Genomic DNA, 24,027 nt, shown 5'->3' with positions numbered 1-24,027 from the left:
CAAACACATACATCAGCACAGACTACTTACTTACTCATATCTTGACCTAGTACAGGAGTGCTTTAAGTTCCATTACAGTCAATTATACATTTAAAGTTAAGCTCCCATAGCACTATAGAATTATTATTCCCCAAAAGAAACCACGGAATTCTCTTTTACAGCTCAATACTGTCCTACTCTGTACACCAGTGGAGTGGCTCCATAGACTGCATTTGCCCGAATTTTAGCACTGTATGTTCTTACAGGGACTTTTTTGGAACAGCATTTGATACTATGAAATTCTGGAAATGATTGTTGCACAAACACTTCGACAAAAGTCCTACACTTAAATAACCTTAGCTTTATAACTGCTCACCCTTACATGGTACTCATAGCTTTCTGAGAAACTCATTGTACTTCTCTCCTTCATTCCACATACATCAGAAACACTGTTGTTCTAGATGAAACACGATCTAACACCCAGTAAATAAAGTAGCAATAAATATGAACCTTAAGCAAGAATTGGCAAACCCAGTAGGTCTCACCTGAACAGGAGCTATTGGTTTCACCAAAATGTATCAGCAATGTTCTACACTTGCGGGGCTGCTTTTTAGCATGGCTAAAAGTCAGTAGGGTAAAGGAGAGTGGTGTGGAGTGTCATAAAGTGGAGTATAGTGGAATGTAATGGAGCAGTGCAAACTGGGGTACAGTAGAGTACCTGTGCTCTTTAATGTTTATGTTTCAGAGTTAGCCTCTTTGATTAGATCTTTTGGATTTTCCCCTACTTCTTATGCAGACGACACTCAAATAGTAGTGTTGGCTGCTAACAACACTGAAGTAACAAACTCTCTATTTCACAACTGCATGAGAGCAGTTAGTGGCTGGATGGGAAAGCTTTGTCTCAAATTAAATGCAGAAAAGACTGAGGTGATATCCTTTGGTAATAATCCTTTATTCTGGAGCCCGGCATGCTGGCCAGCAGAGATGGGAAACCTCCCTACCCCTGCTCAAAAAGTACAAAACTTAGATATAATGATAGACAACAAGCTGAGCATTAATAAACACATTAGCTCAGTTGTCTCAGCTAGTTTTAACACTCTGAGAATCATTAGAAAGGTTCTTTCTTTTATCCCATTGACCACCAGAAACAAAACTTTTGTTTCTTTATTAATCCTAGCAAAACTGGATTACTGCAATGGTCTTTTCACCAAGCTTCAAAAACAACATATGAAGAAACTTCAAAGTGTACAGAATGAGGCAGCCAGGCTCTTCTTCGACCTGCCTAAATTCCATGCAGTTTCATCCTCCATTAAGGAACTGCATTGGCTGACTGTAAATAACTGCATTAAATTCAAGGCATTATGCCTTACCCATAAAGCCTTGCAGTATCTAGGTCCCAGCTACTTTAAAAAATTCCTCCCATGGTACGTACCAAATAGAGATCTTTGATCTAAAAACACCCTGACAGTGTCCTGTCCCAGGTTTAAGAGACTTAAAAGGGGAGGCAGTTGTTTTACCACTGCAGCTCTGGCCCTATGGAATAGTCTACCTATGAGCATTAAAGCAGCACCCACACTGCTGAGTTTCAGGAAGCTAACAAAAACCTGGCTTTTTAACCTCTAGGTACCCAGTAACCTCACCTTCTTGCCAATAAACCAGCGCCAAGACACCCATGGGTATTCAAGCGCTTTATAAACTTTTTGGCATAACGTAACCTAACAGAGTTGTGTGGCATGGAGAGAATTGAAGAGGAGTGTCATGGAGTAGTGTACAGTATTGTGGGTGGAATAGGGTGTCAGAGTGGAAGGGTGTAGAGTTGAGTGGCGTAGAGAGAAGCACATAGTCAGAGTAGAATAGAGTGTCATGTCGTGGAGTGGCATAGAGTATAGTGGAGTGATGCACAGTGGAGTGACATGGAAGGTGTTGTGTAGAGTGGAGAAGAGTGTTGTAGAGTAGAGTGGTTCACAGCTGTGGTACCGATAACATGGTTGCCGCAAGGTCGCTTTTGAAGTACAGATGCCCAATTTCCAATTCGGTCATTCATTACCGAATCGCAAATTGGGTTTGCGAATCGGTATTAGAAAGTGGCGTGTTTAGGGCATCCCTGCTTAAAAGCAACTCACAGTGGTATGTGTGAATGTTTGCGACCGAAGTGCGGTTGCAAAACAATCGCATTTTACTGCCAAATCAGGGATGGGGTTTACCCATTTACATGATCGGAACGGGGCCCCAAGGGACCCTTTCCGCTTTGTGAATGTTGGGGAAAATAGCTTTTGAGAACAGGCAGTGGTTCATTTTATATTTTGAAGCATATACTGTTTTCCTTTAAGGAAATGTACTGCATTTAAAATAAATTACTTTATTTAAAAGCAATCACAGACATAGTGGTCTGTTGCCCCCAGCAGACCACTCTTACAGTGATTTTTGCCATTCACAATGGGTCGCAACCCGAAACTTACCTCATTAATATTATTGAGGTTGGTCTATTCGCGACCCACTGTGTTGAACTCACATTTGTACATCGCTATCTGCAATTACCCAATTTTGCTTGATTTCGCTATTAGGTAATTGCAAATCCTAGAATACGTATATATTGCGCCAGATGATTCAACTCCTGTGTATCCTAGGATTTGATTGAATGATGATAGCAATGAGCATCATTTCTTCCACATCAAGGCTCCAGAGGTAAATGTCATGCACACACTGCAAGGATTAACCCAGAGTGCTATAGCCCACGTTTTTCTACTTTCACGTCTCTAGCTGTTCAACATTTACTTCTGGCTGCTGTCACAGAATCATCAAGCTTGCATAAAATGACCTAACACAACAACCAGCTATGAATATTCTCCAGTGAGAGATGTTGAATCAGTTTGAATCTGTTGCTTTATCACTAATCTCACAAATTAGCTGAAAATGTCCATGTTTAGTCCAAGCATTGTCAATAGTGTTGCTTTTCCAGGTAGCATGAGCAGGTGTCCTTGGATTGTCTTCATTAGAACTCTCTCACAGAATAAAAACCATTGTGCTAGTCTCCCACAAGTTTCCTGATATTTCATATTTTTTCCTAGATGTAGGAAAATGATCAATGCAGGGAATAGACACTTTTATAATTTCTTCCTATTAGTGCGGTCTTTTACCATCTGCTTTCTAACAGCTGGTAATTGAATGTCCCACATAATTACAATTTTATCATTTTTTATAATTTCTTCATCCAACAATAAATGCACTTTTTTGCTTGGGTGTTTGTCCACAGATTGGTCAGTATTATTGTTGATGTACTTAAATTCTTACCAAATTTACTGCATCTCTCTGTTTATTTCTATGTATATTCAGTGATGGTGTGTGTTTGCTGATGTCTTTGTAGGGTGAAAAATGGACAAAAGCTCTTCACACATTCACTGCAATGATATGGCTTTTCCCCTGTGTGTGTTTTTTGATGTGTTTGTAGGTTTGATAATCAACTAAAGCTCTTCACACATTCACTGCAATGTTATAAGTTTTCTCCTGTGTGTTTTCTGATGTTGTTGTAGGTGTGATAATCGATTAAAGCTCTTCACACATTCACTGCAATGATATGGCCTCTCCCCAGTGTGTGTTTCCTGATGTCTTTGTAGGTTTGATAATCGACTAAAGCTCTTCACACATTCACTGCAGTGATGAGGCTTTTCCCCTGTATGTGTTTTTTGATGGTCTTTTAGGTGTACTAATTGACTAAACTTTTTCACACATTCACTGCAATGATACGGCTTTTCCCCTGTGTGTGTTCGCTGATGTCTTTGTAGGTCTGATGATTGATTAAAGCTCTTCACACATTCACTGCAATGATATGGCTTTTCCCCTGTGTGTGTTCGTTGATGTCTTTGAAGGTCTGATGATCGATTAAAACTCTTCACACATTCACTGCAATGATATGGCCTTTCCCCTGTGTGTGTTTCCTGATGTCTTTGTAGGTAGGATGGTCGACTAAAGCTTTTGACACATTCACTGCAATGATATAGGTTTTCCCCTGTGTGTGTTTGCTGATGTCTATGTAGGTCTGATGATTGACTAAAGCTCTTCACACATTTACTGCAATGATAAGGCTTTTCCCCTGTGTGTGTTCGCTGATGTTTTTGTAGGTCTGATGACTGACTAAAGCTCTTCACACATTCACTGCAACGATATGGTGTTTCCCCGGTGTGCGTTCTCTGATGGTATTTTAGGCTTGATAAATGTATAAAGATCTTCTCACATTCAGTGCACTTGAATGGTTTTTCTCCTGTGTGTGTTCTCCTATGTCGTTTTCGGTCTGATAATCGACTAAACCTATTGGCGCATTCACTATAATTATATAGTTTTCCCCTGTGTGTTCGCTGATGTGTTTGTAGGTCTGATGATTTACTAAAGCTCTTCACACATTCACTGAAGTGATATAGGTTTTCTCCTGTGTGTGTTCGCTGATGCTGTTTTAGGCTGGATAATTGACTAAACTTCTCCACACATTCACTGCAGTGATATGGCTTTTCCCCTGTGTGTGTTCTCTGATGTCTTCGTAGGTCTGGTAATCGACAAAAGCTCTTCACACATTCACTGCAGTGATGTGGCTTTTCCCCAGTGTGTGTTTTTTGATGGTCTTTTAGGTGTGATAAATGAGTAAACCTCTTCACACATTCACTGCAATGATATGGCCTTTCCCCTGTGTGTATTCGCTGATGTCTTTGTAGGTCTAATGATCGACTAAAGCTCTTCACACATTCACTGCAATGATATAGGTCTTCCCCTGTGTGTGTTTGCTGATGTCTTAGTAGGTCTGATGATCGACTAAAGCTCTTCACACATTCACTACAATAAAATCGTTGTTTCCCAGTATGTGTTCTCTGATGGTGTTTTATGTCTGATAATTGACTACAGCTCTTCACAGCTTCACTGCATTTCAATGGCTTTTCTACTGTGTGTTTTTGCTGATGCTTTTTAAGGAGTGCAGATTGACTAAAGCTCTTTTCACATTCAGTGCATTTGAACAGTTTTTCTCCTCTGTGTATTTGCTGATGGCGTTTTAATATTGATGACAAAATAAAGGTCTCACTGCATGTGTCTGATACTTCTTTCTTGATTAGTGTCTCTGAGTCAGGTATGCATTTGTCTACATCCCATGAATGTGTTTCTTGATGAGCCAAAATCACTGCTAAAGCACTTGTATTATTCTCACATTCCCTGTGTGTGTGTGGCATCTTTCATGTTTGCTTTCTGATTTAACAATAAAGTGAAAAGGTTACTAATTACTTGCCACACTCATAATGTGTTTAAGGCTTCTTTGTGGATGATTATGGTGAAGATCCATCCTCCCTCTGCCGGTGCAAATTGAGACAGAACTCTGTATTTTGGATAGCAGAATGCCTCTTTCCTTTACCCTTCATTTGTTTGGCTTCACTCCATTGTGCTTTTCTCTGGTTGCAGTGGAATGGCCTGAAAGAGTTTATAATACACATCTAGCACTGAATGGTGGTCTGATATCACTTTTGAAAAGTAAAGCAGTGCTGTAATCACATCTTACCAATCACGCGATTAAGCTGGTATTGGACATGTTTACCCAGGAAGTGGATTTTCAGTGTTGTTGTCATTTTTTAAAGGCCATTTCTTAGTTTTGTGGCATGGAGGTGCAGAGCTCAGACTCGTAGAATCATTGAATTGCCCTTGATGCTTCTTACAGGATCTGTCAGTTTATGTTCGGGTTTGTCTGTCTCTGAATGCGCTTATGTTATCCTGAATACTGGAGCTCAATATTTCGGACTGTGTTTGTGCAGATTTACAGGATTATCTTCATTATTCTTAAACATTTTGTACATTCAAGGATTGTTTTCTGTCGGATGCAAAGAGATTTAAAATTACTTACATGGAAACATTATGGAATGTGCATACATAAAAAAAAAAAAGAAAAATATTTTTTATTTAATTTTAATACACAACAAAAGCAGAATCAAACTGATTAGACTGAGGAACTCAATGGGTAGAAAGGATCAAGGCTAATTCACAACGTCACTTAATGTAAACATCACAGCTGTCATTGATAATGTCATAACATTATACACTTACATCTTACATGTTGATAATGTCATAGCCTTAAATGCCTAATATATCACATTCAAGTGTTACAAATAACATATGACAATGGTAATATTCTCAGTGTCATTGATACACACCATCAGCCTACATCAGCATGATTGATGGGTACAGATTGAAGTAGCTAATGAAAATGTATACACATAGGGCCTTCAGTTTATGGGGGTTTGTTGCTGGTGAAGTAGTTATCAAAGGATTCCCATATAGCTCTGTGTTGCGGTTTCCATGGGGAGTGTCGCAAAGCAATGCTATCAGCTCCCAAGATATGTGATACCCTAATAAGCCTGGCTTGAAAGGAAGTCTTGTGTGTAGTCTTCCAGTTAGAGGTGATCGTCTTAACTGCGGCTGTCAGAAGATCAAGTAGAAGGCGGTCAGCAGGGCATGTGATGTTCGGGTCGAGGAAGCCTTTAATGAGATATACATTTTCTTTCTTAGGAGCTTTATTAAATAGGTTTGAGATAAAGGAGAAAACCTTATCCAAAAAGGGGCCTACTGATTTGCAGCTGAAAATGAGGTGAGCACGATCTCTGTTTTCTTCATTGTAGTTCCAACAGACAGGGTTCTCTAAAAAGTTTAGTGTGTGCAGGGGAGTAGGTGTCCCAAAAACTTTGTGAATTAGACAGAATTTCGTTTGAGAGAGTACTGATGAGATCTTATGTGAGGTGACAGATTTCCATATGTTGTATAGTCGGTCTCAGATGTGGGTATAGAAGACTGAGTATCCCAGTATTCAGTAAGTAATATAATTTGGACACATGATGGCCTAGTATGTTAAATTTATGAAGGAGTGTTGGCAGGTATGGTTCTGTATAATGATGTTTAGATTTGGTAATACCCGTCTTTAGTTTCAGAAAATTATAGGATTCTTGATCTATGTATGTATGTATGTATAAACCATTTTATAACGCGCTCTGTTACTTGGGAGTATCCTGGCGCGATGGGGAAAAGCAGAAGAAGACAGAGCAGAAACCAGCTTAAGCCAAACTAGTGAAAAAATGAGTTTTTAGATTCTTCTTAAACTGGGCTACACGCTGAATGGAGCGCAGATGGAGGGGAAGGGCATTCCAAGCCCGGGCAGCAACTACAGATATAGACTGACCCCCTAGTCTAGATCGCTTAAAGCGAGGGAGAGTCATCTTGAACAGGGAGGACGATCTAAGAGCTCATGTGGGGGCATAGAGGATGAACCATTTCTTCAGGTAGGCAGGCCCTTGGTCATGAGTTGCTCTAAACAAGAGCACAAGGGATTTGAACAGGATGCGTAGTGACACTGGCAGCCAATGAAGGCAGCACATGTGAGAGCGAACGCTCTTCCATCTCGGAACGTTAAACAGGAGGCGGATAGCGGCGTTCTGGATAACCTGCAGGCGATTAACCAAATAAGCAGGGATACCGCTAAACAGAGCGTTCGCATAGTCCAGCCTTGCTAGGATGAGAGCTCAGGCAACAGTCTCTTTTGCTTCTCTGGGAAGCAACGGAAAAAAACTTCGTAGCATTCTCAGGGTAGCAAAACATGTCCCAGAAAGTTTCTTTATATGGTCCACAAATCTTAAGTCCTCCCCAAACCATATGACGAGATTTTTTACGGGACCTCCCATCACCTTGGGACTGGGAGAGTTAGGTGGCCACAGCGAGTTTTTAAAACTGGAAGGGAAAGACCCATAGAAGAGGACCTCAGACTTGTCCTCGTTGCATTTCAGCTGAGCCATAGTCAGCCAGCGAAAGACTGAGGACAGACAGAGCTGGACTGTTGTGGTATCCAGATGGTCATCTGGCCAGGTGAACAACAGCTGTGTGTCGTCAGCATATCCGATAATCTTAGCCCCGTACTGTTCCGCCAGATATACCAGGGGAGTGATGTAAATATTGAACAGTAGGGGACTAAGAGTGGATCCCTGAGGGACCCCGGTGAGGAGTGGTCTGGGCTCTGAGGCATAAGGCGGCATCCAGACCTGTTGTGACCTGTCCGATAGGAATGAGGACAGCCAGGCCAGGGCGCACCCACCGATACCAATTGCAGACAGCCTGGCGAGGAGGAGGTCGTACGGAATGGTGTCGAATGCGGCAGAGAGGTCCAACAAAATCTGGACCGCTCTGCCGCCACCGTCCAAGCACTCCAATCTATCTGGGACTGGGTTTGTTAATTCGAGAAGGTTAGATAAGAGTTTCTGGATCCTAGTTGTTGAGGAATGAAGATGCCTCTGGTGATCCATGATTCCAAGTGTAGAGTCCGGCCAACATATGTGATGTTCAGGTTGTGCCAGAGAGAGGCTAAAGAGGAGAATTTCATCTGGGAAGATAGTTTTTTATCCAAGGTTAATAGGGCATTACTAGTATTTTTTAGAATGTATTTAGAAGTGGTGATATGCTTGCAGTTGGTTGTTAAGTAGAGTAACAGGGTCTAGTTTATGCAAAAGGTTTCTTTCAACCTCTAGCTTCATGGGGGTGTAGTTATCAAGTACTTGGAACCAGGAGGTACCTTGTTTAGCAGCTGTATGGCAATTTCTAAAATTGGCTAAGTTGACACAACCTAGAATTGTGGGCAGGCAACGTTTTTTCAGGGATATTCTAGCTTTTTTATTTTGCCAAATAAATTATGTTATTCATTTCTTTAATTTATGATGGAAATCATCTGAGAGTAGTAGAGGGAGCATGTTGATTAAATAATTATTTATTGGCGTGATCATCATTTTTGATGTTTCTATCTGGCCCTACCCGGTGAAGAATTTAGGTGACCCACTATCAAGTAATTCTTTTCTTTTCTGAAGAGTGAGTTTTTCATTATGTTTTATAGTGTTTCACAACTTTCCTGTGGAAGTTGATTTGTGTTATATTTGTGTTGCCTTGTACGTCAAGAAGGAGAGGTTCAAGCGGCAACAGGAATAAAGAAGGAAAAACTGGACTGCCTAGTCTGGTACCTTTTTCTAATATAAGTGGGTGCGACGGGGAACTGTAAGCCGCAGATACTGGCACTTGGGTTGCTATATAAAGCCATAATCATGGTTATAAATCCCTCTCCTAAGTTGAAGGCTTTAAGGGATTTCCTCGGCAAAGATTCAGGATAATCTATCAAACGTTTTTTCAGCATCAAGTGCAATGGCTCTAGAGGGCGATGTGGATGATTTTCCCTTGTCTAGAACATGACATAGGAGGGAGGTGTTATCGTTGGACATATACATTTGCAAAAAATCCGACTTTGATATTACTTATTAACTGTAGTAGATAAAGGTTTAGGCGCTTGGCTACTATTTTTGCATATATTTTGCAATCTAGGTTTATCAGGTAAATGGGTCTGTAATATTCGGAAAGTGTAAGGGCCTTAACTTCTTTGGGTCTCACTATAATGTTGGCTTCCGCCGTGGTACCAGTGACAGTTCCAGAGACTGCAGAGTGGGTCAATGGATGTAACATAATTGTTTGAAGTGACTGGGTGAATGTTTTGTAAAATGTGGCTGTAAAGCCATCCAGGCCAGGAGCCTTCTTTTCTTTGAGTATACCAATTACTTTAGCGATTTCAGTCGGAGAGATAGATTTTGATAGGGTCATTTTATTTTATTCAGATAAACAAGGTATATGTCGCTTGTTTAGGTATTTCCTATTTATTATTTATTTATTTTATATTCTTATAAAGCGCCAGATTAGACTCCCGAAGGGGTATCTCCGCGCTATTGCTGTACCACAAATTTGTGCAATTACGAGAGAGTGGTTAATATAGGGTAGCGAGGCAGGGAAGTAATTTATTTGTCAGGATACAGATAAGTTTTTAAATTCTTCCGAAAACTCAGATGGCTGGAAATTGACCTGAGTTCTTGAGGCAGAGAATTCCAGAGTGTTGGGCCGGCGTAAGCTAATGCACGGCCACCTTGTCTGGTCTTCTTTACTCTTGGTATCTGCAGGAGCTGCTGTTGGCTGGAGCGCAAGTGTCGTCCCGGGATGTAGGGCTGGAAGATCTTAATCATATATTTCGGGCCCTCCCCTATCATGCTCTTGTGAATGGTGCATAAGATCTTAAATTGGACTCGCTTCCTAACTGGAAGCCAGTGGAGTCTCATCAGCAGGGGACTGGAAGGGGTCCTGGCTGGGGCATTCAGGACAACCCTTGCTGCTGTGTTTTGAATTATTTGCAATTTACTGAGCTGCTCCTCGTTAGCTCCGAGGAGCAGCCCGTTGCAATAATCCACCCTGCTGATGACCAGAGCCTGCACGAGCGTTTTTCTGTGATGATCTGGTATATAGGGAAAGACTCGTCTCAGCATCCCGATAGCCCGGAAACAGGTACCAGCAACCTGGTTGACATGTCCCTTAAAAGTAAGTTGCTGGTCAAAGAGCACACCCAGGTTCCTGATGGAGCTCTTGGGAGTGGGGACAGGGCCTAGCTCCACGGGCCACCAGTCAGATGACCAATATGTTGCCGCTTGTCCAAAACACATAACCTCCGTTTTCCCCACATTGCACTGCAGACGGTTAGTTGACATCCAGTCTGCTATGGCTCTCATACCATCTGCAAAGGATCTTTTTATTGCAGATGTGAGAGTTTTAAAAGGGAAAAGGAGTTGGGTGTCGTCAGCATACGACACCGGGGTGAACCCGAAAGATCTGGCTAAGTTGGCTAGGGGTGCCACATACACATTGAAAAGTGTAGGACTAAGGCATGAGCCTTGTGGCACTCCCTTATTGAGCTCCCTTAGTGTGGATTTGTGGGAGCCCAGCCTAACTTCTTGGACACGACCAGTCAAAAAGCTCCTCAACCAAGTCAAAGCCTCTCCCACCACACCCACCTCACCTAGGCGGTCAAGAAGCACTGTGTGAGACACCGTATCGAAAGCGGCGGAAAGGTCCAACAGCACCAGAATCACGGAGCTGCCCTCATCCAGTGCCATTCTGATGTTATTGGTCACTGTCTGAAGGGCTGATTCTGTGCTGTGGTTTGGCCTGAACCCAGATTGTGAATAGTCCAGGCCATCCGTCGCTTCCAGATGTTGAGAGAGATAGGTGTTCACGTGCCTCTCCGTAACCTTACCCAGGTGAGGCAGGAGGGAGATAGGTCGTAGATTGGAGAGGTCTGTCCAAGGAGAGGATGCCTTTTTCCGAATCGGGTTCACCACCGCCCTTTTCCAATCTGCAGGGACCTGGCCTTTAGTTAGGGAGATGTTAATCACATCCAGCATATGCGGGCTCAGGATAGAGATCATGGGGCCGACCATTTTAGTTGGAATAAGGTCATTAGGCGACCCAGATTTAATATGGCTGCAGAAGGAGAGGAGCTCTGTGTTGTTAATCGGAGGAAAAGATGAGAGGGTGCGTGTATTACTAGGTACTGATGTTTGAGGATGTGGTTGGTTTGTACTGGAAATTATTATTGCATCATTTGCTGCCACTATCTTTCCATAGATGTTTTCTATTTTCTCCTCAAAATATCTCGAGACTTTATCACATAGGTCTTGTGAAAAGTCCTCAGAGCTATCGCAGGCAGTCGGCTTGATAAAATTCTGCAGAATGTTAAAAAGCTCCTTAGAGCAATTACCAGCCTGTGCTATCTGCTGCGTTAAATGTTGCTTCCTGGCCTGCTTAATATCTTTATAATACTTGGCTTGAGTGTTTAGAAAAGCTACCCTACTATTCTCGGTCTTCCCTTTCCTCCAAGCTTTCTCAGCTCGTCTGCAGTTTTGCTTAGCTACCCTTAGTTCGTGAGTATACCAGCTGTCCTGTTTAGACACTGGATACTGTTTGTGTTTTTTTAGTGGGGCTACTGTGTCAATAGCAAGCTTGATAGCGGCGTTGAGTTTAGTTAAAGCCATATCAGCGGTGTCAGTTGCTGAAATATCTGGATTTCTCCAGAATTCCTGGATTTTATTGGCAGTGACTTTATGCCACTCTCGTCGCCAGATAGGGGGAAGAGGAGCATTCTTAACTATTTTTGCAGGAGTAACCAGAGTGAATTCAAGCATGGAGTGGTCTGTCCATGTTACTTCTGTTGCCCTGGAAAAATTAACTCTGGCACAATTACTAAAGAGTAAGTCCAACGTGTGGCCTCCTTTATGGGTGGGTCCGTGATTCTGAAGTTCCAGACCTAAAATAGCAAGGTCTGTAATCAGGGCAGTGGCATCAGAGTGTGTGGGTATATCAACATGCGTGTTGAAATCTCCCAGAAGAAGGAAATCCTCTTTGGATTTAATGTGAGGGGCCAAGATTTCTTGAAGAAGAAGAGCGAAATTCATGTTAGTGCCAGGGGGTCGGTATACCAGAGCACCTTTCCAGGTGATATGATTAGTCAGAGTGAGTTTAAAAATCATCATTTCTAACTGAGGGTGCAGGTGCTGCTCACTTATAGTAACTTTTATACACTCCTTATGTATGATAGCAAGGCCACCTCCGGTTTTTATTTCTCGGTCTAGATGTAGAATTTTGTACCCCGCAGGGATCCCCATGGCAATGGCAGTCACTGTGTGAGGCTTTAGCCATGTTTCGGCCAGAAAGCAGATGTCCGGTTGCATAGAATAGATTAAATCCCACACTTGATGTTGGTGCTTAGGTAGTGACCGTACATTCAGAAAAAAACTCTTGAGACCCGGAATAGAGGGTGCAGGAGCCAAGGGGGGGGTACTGCTTCGGGATAGACGCCGGCATTGCAGACAGGAGAAACCTCCCTCTACCCGGTGCCATGGAATGTTAGTACTACATGTCCGAGCAGGTCTAAGGGTGAGAAGCGTTTGGGCCGAGTAGCTAATTATCCGTGTGCCCTTACCGGTCAGTGCACGTTGGGTAGGGTCAGAGTCCATCGCCCCTCGCCCCGTCCTGTCGCGGACGGGCGCAGACGGGCTTTTCTTCGGCGCTTCTTAGGCGCGCTCGAAGGCGCCCCCTGCGCGCAACCGCTGCGCGCTTATGGGAAGGGCGTGGCTAAATAGCCCGGAGTGAGGTAGCCACTAGAGCGCTAACCTCAACTCCGGGAAACCGGAAGTGCTGTCTGCCTGGCTCTTGCCTGTCCGCCCTCCGCACAACGGCACTATTGCCGGGTCGGAACGAGGCGGGCAGGCGGCAAGATCGAGCCCAGGAGATTCAGAGGGAGAGAATAAGTTATTTCAGTTGAACAAGTGAGTCTGTCCAATTAAAATTATAATATACAGTATTAAAAAATATAACAGACTCTAAAATCAGTCCGCTATTAGTGGCGCTTCTCGCAGCCCCCTGTATTTACCACAGTTGTTGTAACAAGTAACTGACGCTCTCTAGCACAGCAGCGGGTCTGGGGGACACTGCCACCGTCTCCCTACCGCGCTGGCTCGAGGGTCAGGACGGCCTAAATAGCCCGGAGTGAGGTAGCCACTAGAGCGCTAACCTCAACTCCGGGAAACCGGAAGTGCTGTCTGCCTGGCTCTTGCCTGTCCGCCCTCCGCACAACGGCACTATTGCCGGGTCGGAACGAGGCGGGCAGGCGGCAAGATCGAGCCCAGGAGATTCAGAGGGAGAGAATAAGTTATTTCAGTTGAACAAGTGAGTCTGTCCAATTAAAATTATAATATACAGTATTAAAAAATATAACAGACTCTAAAATCAGTCCGCTATTAGTGGCGCTTCTCGCAGCCCCCTGTATTTACCACAGTTGTTGTAACAAGTAACTGACGCTCTCTAGCACAGCAGCGGGTCTGGGGGACACTGCCACCGTCTCCCTACCGCGCTGGCTCGAGGGTCAGGACGGCCTAAATAGCCCGGAGTGAGGTAGCCACTAGAGCGCTAACCTCAACTCCGGGAAACCGGAAGTGCTGTCTGCCTGGCTCTTGCCTGTCCGCCCTCCGCACAACGGCACTATTGCCGGGTCGGAACGAGGCGGGCAGGCGGCAAGATCGAGCCCAGGAGATTCAGAGGGAGAGAATAAGTTATTTCAGTTGAACAAGTGAGTCTGTCCAATTAAAATTATAATATACAGTATTAAAAAATATAACAGACTCTAAAATCAGTCCGCTATTAGTGGCGCTTCTCGCAGCCCCCTGTATTTACCACAGTTGTTGTAACAAGTAACTGACGCTCTCTAGCACAGCAGCGGGTCTGGGGGACACTGCCACCGTCTCCCTACCGCGCTGGCTCGAGGGTCAGGACGGCCTAAATAGCCCGGAGTGAGGTAGCCACTAGAGCGCTAACCTCAACTCCGGGAAACCGGAAGTGCTGTCTGCCTGGCTCTTGCCTGTCCGCCCTCCGCACAACGGCACTATTGCCGGGTCGGAACGAGGCGGGCAGGCGGCAAGATCGAGCCCAGGAGATTCAGAGGGAGAGAATAAGTTATTTCAGTTGAACAAGTGAGTCTGTCCAATTAAAATTATAATATACAGTATTAAAAAATATAACAGACTCTAAAATCAGTCCGCTATTAGTGGCGCTTCTCGCAGCCCCCTGTATTTACCACAGTTGTTGTAACAAGTAACTGACGCTCTCTAGCACAGCAGCGGGTCTGGGGGACACTGCCACCGTCTCCCTACCGCCTCCTACATTGCTCCTGTGTAGTTACTTGTTCTTTAGAATATAACTTCTCATTAAGTTTTCTAAAGGTGTCTAGGATTTTCTTCAGGTCTCATTTTTGCTATCATTGATTAACATTATCTTTCTATGGTTCTGTTTAATGTATGAGGCCAACATTTTGCCTGCTTAATTGGCTTTGCAAAGTTTGAGGCCTTTAAATTTATTAATCCACAGCATTTTCACTAAGAGTTTTGTTGTAATCATATTTTTCCTGTGTGAGTAGGGAGAGAGTAGTTTTATTTAGATGTTTAATGTTTGTTAATTCAAGCTGCTTGATTTCTTCTGCGGTGTTCTTTGTTTTGTTGATTTTTTCTTTCCTATCGATGACGGGGGTTCTTAGTGTAGCTATGAGAGCATGCAATAAAGTCTGTATGTTTATTTATGTTGAGGTGTTGTCAACAATGAAATTTGATAGTTTCTTCAAATTTTTTTAATGTTGGATTTGCTATATTATCGTTATTGAAATACCATATCCTAGTTGGGGTTTTAGCGTTCGTTCCAGCTGAGAATGTATTAGTGCAAGAATGGTCAGAGATTAGTTTTGACAATATATTTGTTTGGTTAATTAGATCGGTGTGCGACCCGGAAATGCGGATGAATTTGATTCCATTTTAAGAGTTATGCAGAGCAGAAAAGAAAGTGTAATATCTGGAATCAGGATGTTGCAACCGCCAGGTGTCTTTCAAGATCATATTTAGAGCTTATTTCTTTTAGGATTTTGTGGGATTTAGGTGGATGGCAATTACAGATGGATTGGCGATCAAGGGTTGTGTCTAGTGGGAGACTGAAGTCGCCACCAACAATTTCATTTGAGGGTACATGACTAATCTTGTCTGTTATTTTATTCCTGAAGGAGGTATCATATTTGTTTGGATAAACCAAAAAAAGGTTGCCCCATTCGAAACGCCACTCACGGGGCAGTTTTGTCACACAGGCGCCGCCAGCACCAGCATTCCGAGCTTAACTCACAGCTTCTCCTGCAAGGCCAAACGCGTTTCGGGTAGCTTCCTGCCCTTGATCACTGGCTTGTATGGACGATAACAGGCTTGATTCTGCATGTAATTTATTCATTTTCACAGGTCCCGCCCCTATGGGCGTCAGAAATGAAGCATGATGGTACTTCAAACGGGAAGTGAAGAGCCTGCTGATGAATAGATACATTACTTAGCGAAGATCACTGATCATGGATCTGCTATAATACTGCCTTAGTACAGATCATGTACGCCATCAAAATGGGAGGCACAGACAATACTATAATGGAATACGTATCCTATGATATGGGAACAACCCAAAGGCCAATAGGAATGGAGATTTGATTGAACAGGAGAACAGCATCTTTCATGAACTTATACCGTGCTACCTCATACATGAACCTATACCGTGCTACCTCATATTTGTTATATATACATGTTTTGTTTTTATTTAATCATAGCATATTTACTTATGCTAACGTCACATGTGTTACGAATATATATGTCATCTACCTCACTGCGATTGCTTGCTAACTGCTTATACATATGTTAACCTTGTTTCCTTTTCTTATTTCATGTTAAGCGCTCTGATACCCACGGGTCTTGTTCACGCTATACAAAACTTTATAATAAATAAATAAATAAATAAATAATAAATACTTGTAGTTGACATGCCTGAACCCTTGAATGCGTTTACCCCAGTGGGTGCCTTTGAAAGTCCGCATTTAAAATGTTCTGCCCGAATAGGCGGAAAGGCAGTTTGCTCTCTGGAGAAGCTGTAAATCAAGCCCGGTATACTGCTGTCGGTGGCGCCTGTGTGACGACCTCTCCCCCCGTGGCCGGTGTCTCCAATGGGGCACATTTTTTGTGTGATGAAGATGAGGCTATGTCCAGTCGCAGAGATGCCCCGCCACAGTTGGTGCAGATTCAAACTGCTTGTAATCCCGAGCGGTGTTAAAAACGGGGGCAGGGGAGGGGCTTGGCTGCCGGTAAATATTGGGAGCAAACTGGTGTTTAACCCATGTCTTTTCTTTTTTTTCAGTGAATTTCTAAGGTTTTCTTAAATGCTAATTTCTTTTTTTTTCACAACAAGTTTTATTTGTAGGATCGAGCAAGGAAAACATGTGGCTCCCCACAATCAGGAGAACACCACCAAGCATTGTGATACAGTTACAGCAAAGGACCAAATGTCCAACCAAGTTGTCAAGAGAAAGCAATTATAAAGGAATACAGCTATACTCTCTCCTACCCCTATGAACCCCAACTACCCAACCCTCCCACCTCCACCCCTGTGTCCCTCCCCACTCCCATGCACGTGTGTACTGATAACCTCGGCATGTAATCATGATATGATACTCGTGGCGTAATGCAAGGACTTGCAAAGTGCAGAAGATTACAGATCTTCCTCCAGTTCTGCCGGAGGATCTAGTGTCAACCCCCTATATTCAGATAAATGCTAATTTCTAACTAGAACGTCCCTGAAACCTTTGGTTTTGTCAGTGAATTTCAAAGGTTCTTTAAATGCTAATTTCTTATTATAACGTACCAGTTGCGTTTCCAAAGTGGTGGGGAAAGGTGAGCGTGGAAACACCTCTTAGCAATCCCACTGTGTGGTATTTACTGGAGGTAACAGGAGGAGTAATTAGCCCCCAACGTCAATCTTGGGGGCCAACTATCCCTTTTATTACCAACAGTAAGTCCGACGCAGCACGATTGTCAACTTCTTGTATCAGGCCTGCCCCCTCCATACAAAACTGTGCAAACGTGCCCCCTAGCACATTGAAAGTGCAAACATGCCCCCTAGCACATTGAAAGTTGGGGGATTAAGTCCCCTTGACTCCTGAGGGTCCCTGGGGGCCAACTAGACCACCAGGTACCTCCAGGAAGCGGCACAGAGCTGCGTTGCAGAGAGGTGGTCCAATGCCACGCCCTTTTTTACACCTCTCTGCACCGTAGCTGTGTGGCGCCTACTGGAGGTACCTGGTGGGCTAGTTGGACCCCAGGGACCCTCAGGTTTCAAGGGGACTTAATCCCCAACTTACAACATGCCAGTGGGCCCGTTTGCACAGTTGTGCAGGGAGGGGGCGGGGTCTGATGTGACAAGTGTGCAAAGGCGGCCTGTGATGCGTTTGAAGTTGGGGGATTAAAACCCCTTGAATCCTGAGGGTCCCTGGGGGCCAACTAGCCCACCAGAAACCTCCAGTAAGCGCCACAGGGCGCCGTTGCAGAGAGGTGGTCTGGGGACACGCCCCTTTTTACACTTCTCTGCAACACAACTCTGTGGCACATACTGGAGGTACCTGGTAGGCTTGTTGGCCCCCAGGAACCTACAGGATTCAAGGGGACTTAATCCCCCAACTTAAAACACGCCACAGGATGTGTTTGCACACATTTCACATTAGGCTCCCTTCACCACTGTGGAAACGCGCCCTGTGGTGCGTTTTAAGTTGGGGGATTAAGTCCTCTTGAATCCTGAGGGTTCCTGGGGTCCAACTAGCCCACCAGGTACCTCCAGTAAGCGCCACACAGCTGCAGTGCAGAGAGGTGTAATTCCCCCACAGACCCGCCAGCACCCCGCCTCCTGCGGGAGCCGGCATTGCTTTTCTACAAGGGGAGCTGCTAACATGCCCAGTGGAAAAGCAATCTGCTTTTCCAAAATCCAAAGCAGTGTTTGCTATGCAGGGCGGGAGCCGCACGTCTCCCGCCCTGCCATAGCAAACAGCAGTGTCCCAGGGGTGGGCACCCTGGGACACTGCAGGAGCCGGCCCTGGGGGTTAGTGCTCCCAGGGCCATCAGGGCTCCAGGAGGGGGGGCTTGTGGCCCCCCTCCCTACCATTACAAAGGTCTCTCGGGCTCGGGGTCCGCAACGGGCCCCTGCATTCGTATATTGAATTCCTTGGGGAAGTGGTGGTCCTAGGGGCATGTGGGGGGCTCGAGCCCCCCCCACACACAGGTTATTTAAAATCAAAATAGAGCCCCAGGGAGGTGGCGGTTCATGGGGCAGCGTTGGGGGGATTGGGACCCCCACCCTTCTTTTTCAACAGCCCCGGGGAGCTGGCGGTCTCAGGGGCTGCGTGGGGGAGGGTCGATTGCCCCCCTGTGGATGTTTGTAAAAGCCCCAGGGAGGTGGCGGTCCCTGGTGCAGGGTGGGGGGGATTGGGAACCCCCCACGCATTTTTTTTACAAGCCCTGGGGAGGTGGCAGTCCCCGGGCTGTGGGGGCCCCGCGGGACAGTGCTAAGGAATTTGCAGTGCCCCCAGTAGAAGCAGGGAAAATCCCTGAAATTGAGGAGGGGGGTGACCTGGTCATTTTGCAACAGGAAGAGCCAATGGGCTTAGGAGGAAGGAGAATACCTTCCCCTGCAAGTAGCAATGCTTCTAACAAGAGTCTGTCTCCAGAGGAATTGGAGGACAGAGAGAGATCAATAAGGCATGAAATGGAGATGACCAAGTTCAAGGTGAATAGGCAGATGGAATTAGAAAAGAGAAGGTTAGATCTTGAGGAAAAGAAAATGCAGTTTGAGCATGAAAATGTTTTGAGTGAGTTGGAGTTTAAAACCAAAAGTTTAGAAGTTACTACCTCTGGTGGCAGCATACCGTCAGTACATACAGAAAGTAGAGTGTATATTCCCAAGGATGTGGTGAAGGAGTTTTACAAAAATGATGATATTGGTCAGTGGTTCAGAGCTTATGAGGTAGCCATGTCTTCCTACTGGGTCCCTGAGAGAGATTGGGGAGTGGGGTTGTGGGGAAGGTTCCGTAGTGAGGGGCGGGATACATTGTTAGACCTGCCTTCTGAAGTCCATAATTCATACAGCCACATGAAAGATGCATTGATGTCTAGATATGGTTTGACATCTGAGCTCTATAGGCAGAGGTTCAGGAAATGCAAAAAGTTGGAAAACAGTACTTGGGTTGAATTTGTCACTTTCTTTTGCAGAGCATTGGAAGGTTGGGTAAAGGGCAGCAAGGTTAAGGATTTTCAAGGTCTCTTTGATTTGATTGCATAGGAGCACTGATAATTGTTTTCCAGAGCTCCGCCAGCATCTGATAGATAGCAAGCTGACTAACCCTAGGAAGCTTAATGAGGAGGCGGACTGCTGGGTGAGCACCTGGGCCCACAAGGATCATGTGGGAGACTCAGCCAAAGGTGGGCAGGGTCCACAGCAGAAGAGTGGGGGGGACAAGGGTAAACAGAAGGAGTTCCGCAAAGGGCCCCAAAGTAGTCCCCAAGGGAACCCCGTGAAAGGTTCCCACCCTCCCCCTGAGAGAAAGCAAGGGGCCTGACAGGTAGTCCTGTTCCCCAGGGGCCCCTTAAGTGTTACAAGTGTCCTGGGTCATAAGGCGAATGATACCAGGTGCCGCTTGTTTGGTAAGCAAGCAGCCACTGATGCTCGGCCCTAGCAGATGGCTAGTGTAGCCTTGGGGGAGGAGATTGATGTCCAAGGTGGGTGGGGTCCCGCACAGATGACCTTAGTCTCTATAGGAGACAGTGAGATGGTCTCAGAAGCTCAGCTGCCCAGGAACACTAAGAAATATGGGCAGAGAGTTAGTGTTAATGGCCAAAAGGTGGAGGCTCTTAGAGATACAGGTGCCAGTGTGACAGCTGTCAAGTGTCACCTGGTGTCTCAAGAGCAGATTATCCCTCATGCATTTTGCCGAGTTGTTAACGCCGACAGAGTCATTGTCCAATGGCTCTGGTTCCATTTGAGTGGGGGGGGTCTCTGGTACTCTTCAGATAGCTGTGAGGCCCGCCATGCCTGTTGACTGTTTGTTTGGAAATTATTTGGAGAGCTCCCCTTGGGAAAAGGTGGAGAAAACAACTCACTTGAAGATGGTTGGACTGCCTGACTGGGTGCGGGTGACCACCCGGTCAATGTCAGCCAGTAGGGGTTCTCAAGAGGACCTGGAGCCTGAGAGGGATGCCCAGGACCCTGCCGAAGAGAGAAGTGGCGAGGGGCGCAGGAAACGGGCCCCCGAAGTTCCACCGGCCCAGGAGGAAGTAGACCCTGAGGGGGATGCCCTGGAGCCTACAAGGGAACAAGTCGCTGAACTGGGGGACCTGCCTGAGCTGACCCATTGGCAGCAAGAAGGAGGCCCCTCCAGGGAGGAATTTTGCAAGGAGCAGAGAAAGTGCCCTTCCCTTGTGAGCTTGCGGCAACAGGCTGCAAGCCAGGCAGCAGGTGATCAGTCAGGATCACACTTGATTTACTGGGAGAATGGTCTCCTGAATAGTGTGCCTAAGGTAGCTGAACCTGGGTTAGTCCGTGTGCTGGTGGTACCCCAAAAGTTCAGAGCCTTCCTACTGGGGCTGGCTCATGATGTGCCATTAGCATGACATTTGGGGCAGAACAAGACCTTTGAAAGGCTTGTCACCCACTTTCATTGGTCCCAAATGCGCAAGAGTTCTGATACTCATTCCAGGACTTGTCAAGACTTGCCAGGCAAGTGGAAAGAGTGGGAGGAAGCACAAGGCTCCTTTCCAGCCATTCCCTGTGGTCAGTACCCCCTTTGAGCGGGTAAGGATTGACATTGTGGGGCCACTGGACCCCAAGACAGCTATGGGCAACAGGTTCATCCTGGTCTTGGTGGACCATTTCACCCGGTACCCGGAAGCCATACCTCGGAGGACAGTGACGGCCCACGTGGTGGGATGAGCACTAATGGGAATTTTCTACCGAGTGGGATTCCCTCGCGAGGTAAAGTCTGACCGGGGAACCAACTTAAATTTCCAAGTATATGATTTCCCTGTGGCAGGTGTGTGGTGTAACCACTCCTTACCACCCCCAAGGAAATGGGCTGGTTGAAAGGTTCAACCGGACCCTGAAGGGCATGATAATGGATCTTAAGGAACCCACGAGGCTTAAGTGGGACGTCCTCTTACCGTGCCTATTCTTTGCATACCGTGAGGTGACACAGAAATCTGTAGGGTTCAGTCCCTCTGAGCTTCTCTATGGACACCCAGTCAGAGGACCTCTGAGTTTGGTTAAAGAAGGCTGGGAGCAATCTCCCAGGAAACCTCCCCAGGATGTATATAGCTACATGCTGGCCTTCAGAAACCAGACTAGGCGTTTCAGGCAACTCTCTGAGGCAAATCTGGAAGCCAGCCAGGAAGAGATGAAGCGCTGGTATGACCAGAATGCCACTCTGGTAGAGGTTCAACCTGGCCAGAAAGTGTGGGTCATGGCCCCAGTGGAGCCCTGCGCGCTCCAAGGTAAGTGGACCGGACCATTTGCGGTTGTGGAGCGCAAGAGTCCAGTTACCTACTTGGTGGACTTGCGGTCTCCTAGTAACCCCTTGAGGGTCCTACATGTCAACCGCCTTAAGCCCCACTTGGAGAAGTCTGAAGTGGGCATGCTCTTGGCAACAGATGTTGGGATGGAGGAGGAGACTGAGCCTCTTCCTGACCTCCTGTCAACCTAAGAGCAAAATTGGTCAGTGGATGGTGTTAACCTCTCTTCCATCCTGACGCATGAGCAACAGAATGACTGCCGCCAGTTGCTGGGACAGTTTTCTGATCTGTACTCCCTGGTTCCTGGTGTCACAGATTGGTGCACCCATGATGTGGACACAGGTGACAGCTTACCTGTGAAGCACAAGTCTTACAGGGTAACAAAGTGAGGGCTTCCATCAAAGAGGATGTCTCAAAGATGCTTGCGCTTGGGGTGATTGAGTCATCTAGCAGTCCTTGGGCCAGCCGAGGGGTCTTGGTCCCGAAGGCTGCAGTGCCGCCACATGCCACACCTGAACTCCGGTTCTGCGTGGGCTACAGAGGGCTCAATTCAGTCACGAAGACTGACGCGCACCACATCCCCAGAGCTGATGAGCTCATAGATCGGCTAGGGGCAGCACGGTACCTCAGCACGTTTGACTTAATGTCTGGGTACTGGCAGATCGCCTTGACTGATGGGGCAAAGGAGAGGTCAGCATTCTCCACACCAGATGGGCATTTCCAGTTCCGTGGTATGCCCTTTGGGATGAAGAATGCCCCTGCCACCTTTCAGAGGTTGGTCAACCAGGTGTTGGTTGGACTAGAGTAATTCAGTGCCACCTACCTGGATGACATCACAGTGTTCAGTGCCAGTTGGGAGGAACATCTGCGCCACCTCTGGGAAGTGTTGATGGCGCTGCGGAAAGCAGGCCTCACGATCAAGGCGAGTAAGTACCAGATCAGGCAGGGTTGCGTGGTGTACTTGGGATACCAAGTTGGGAGCGGCCAGGTGGCGCCCCTACAACCCAAGATTTAAACCATCCTGGCTTGGGAGCCACCCAAAACCCAGACAGAGGTGAGAGCCTTCTTAGGTCTCACAGGGTATTACATGAGGTTTGTCAAGGGGTATGGCAACATTGTTGCACCCTTGACTGAGCTGACTCAGCCCTCAAAAAGCTCCACTGGCTCCCCGTGAAGGAGCGGGTGAAGTTTAAAGCGCTATGTACGGCCCACAAAATCTTGCATGGTAAGGGCCCCCCCCATCCTTTTTAATATGGCCCGTCCTTATAAACCTACACGTCTTTTGCGCTCAGACCAAAAACATCTTTTGCAGTCCGCGAGAGTGAGGAGAGCTCGTTCGGGGGGCAGACGGTTTTCAGTGCAGGTGGCGACTCTGTGGAACTCTTTGCCCCTTAAGATCCGTTCAGAGCCCAAGATCCTACTGTTTAGGAAACTCTTAAAGACCTATTTGTTCCCACAGTAGTGATTGGACTTGTTTCTCTCCCCTTGGTTCTGTCTCGCGCCGGGATGCCCCCGGGTAAGCTGAGCGCACTACAAATTTCATATTATTTTATTTATTTCTTTATTTCGGCCAATTTGGCCATAAAAGACAGATATACAGTTAAAAAATATACATTCATAGTAGCACGCATAGCAAGAAGGTAATGTTAAAAATAATTTTTACAATTTCCATTTAAGATGTATTTCATTTTGTCCGATTATTAAAAACATATACACGGGTCCTGCTCAGAGTACCTGACCATGTTTTTTACGAGTGATGTAGACAGAGTAAAGGAACCTACTTATGCTAAATACAATGTACTGGGTTGAATTACTTTTCATGACCCTATAAGCTGTAGAACAGGATCTGGTTCCTAGAAGGTTACACATTGGTTTTAACCATTTCTTTCTGGCATTCACATAAGCACTACATATAAAAAACATGTGAACCTCATTTTCCATACAGGCATTGGAACACATAGGACAGCACCCGCTTTTAACATTCAATTCTCCCAGTTTTTTCTGTGACCATCGATCTGTATTGTGGTTCAGCATGAGCATCCCATACCTAAACTTTAAGTAGAGGGACTTTGCGATGGGTGGCTCTATCTCGTCCAAGAATGATTCAAAACGGAACTCATCCTTGAATGATAGAAAAACCTGAACTGCAGACCCAACTCTAGTTCCATTAACTACTTTGTCACTCATATGGGTCCAAAAGGCTCGCTTAACCAATAGTTTAGAAGATGTCAACAAA

General features: G+C 45.7%; 1 protein-coding gene across 1 annotated transcript in view; it reads right to left on the bottom strand.

Annotated features, from left to right (window-relative positions):
• Nucleotides 1–1,466: 1,466 nt before the first annotated feature.
• LOC144768491 (uncharacterized) overlaps nt 1,467–24,027 on the bottom strand; it is a 137,772-nt gene continuing 115,211 nt past the window's right edge. The window contains exon 3 of the mRNA XM_078652200.1: nt 1,467–5,818. Within this exon, the coding sequence (XP_078508326.1) occupies nt 3,459–5,189 (1,731 nt within the window). The 5' untranslated portion in view covers nt 5,190–5,818 and the 3' untranslated portion in view covers nt 1,467–3,458. The remainder of the gene's footprint in view (nt 5,819–24,027) is intronic.

Source organism: Lissotriton helveticus, chromosome 1_1 (assembly GCF_964261635.1).
Source record: "Lissotriton helveticus chromosome 1_1, aLisHel1.1, whole genome shotgun sequence".
In the NCBI taxonomy this organism is placed as follows: Eukaryota; Metazoa; Chordata; class Amphibia; order Caudata; family Salamandridae; genus Lissotriton; species Lissotriton helveticus.
Note: the sequence above shows the minus strand (reverse complement) of the source record. Positions and strands in the feature narration are given on the sequence as shown.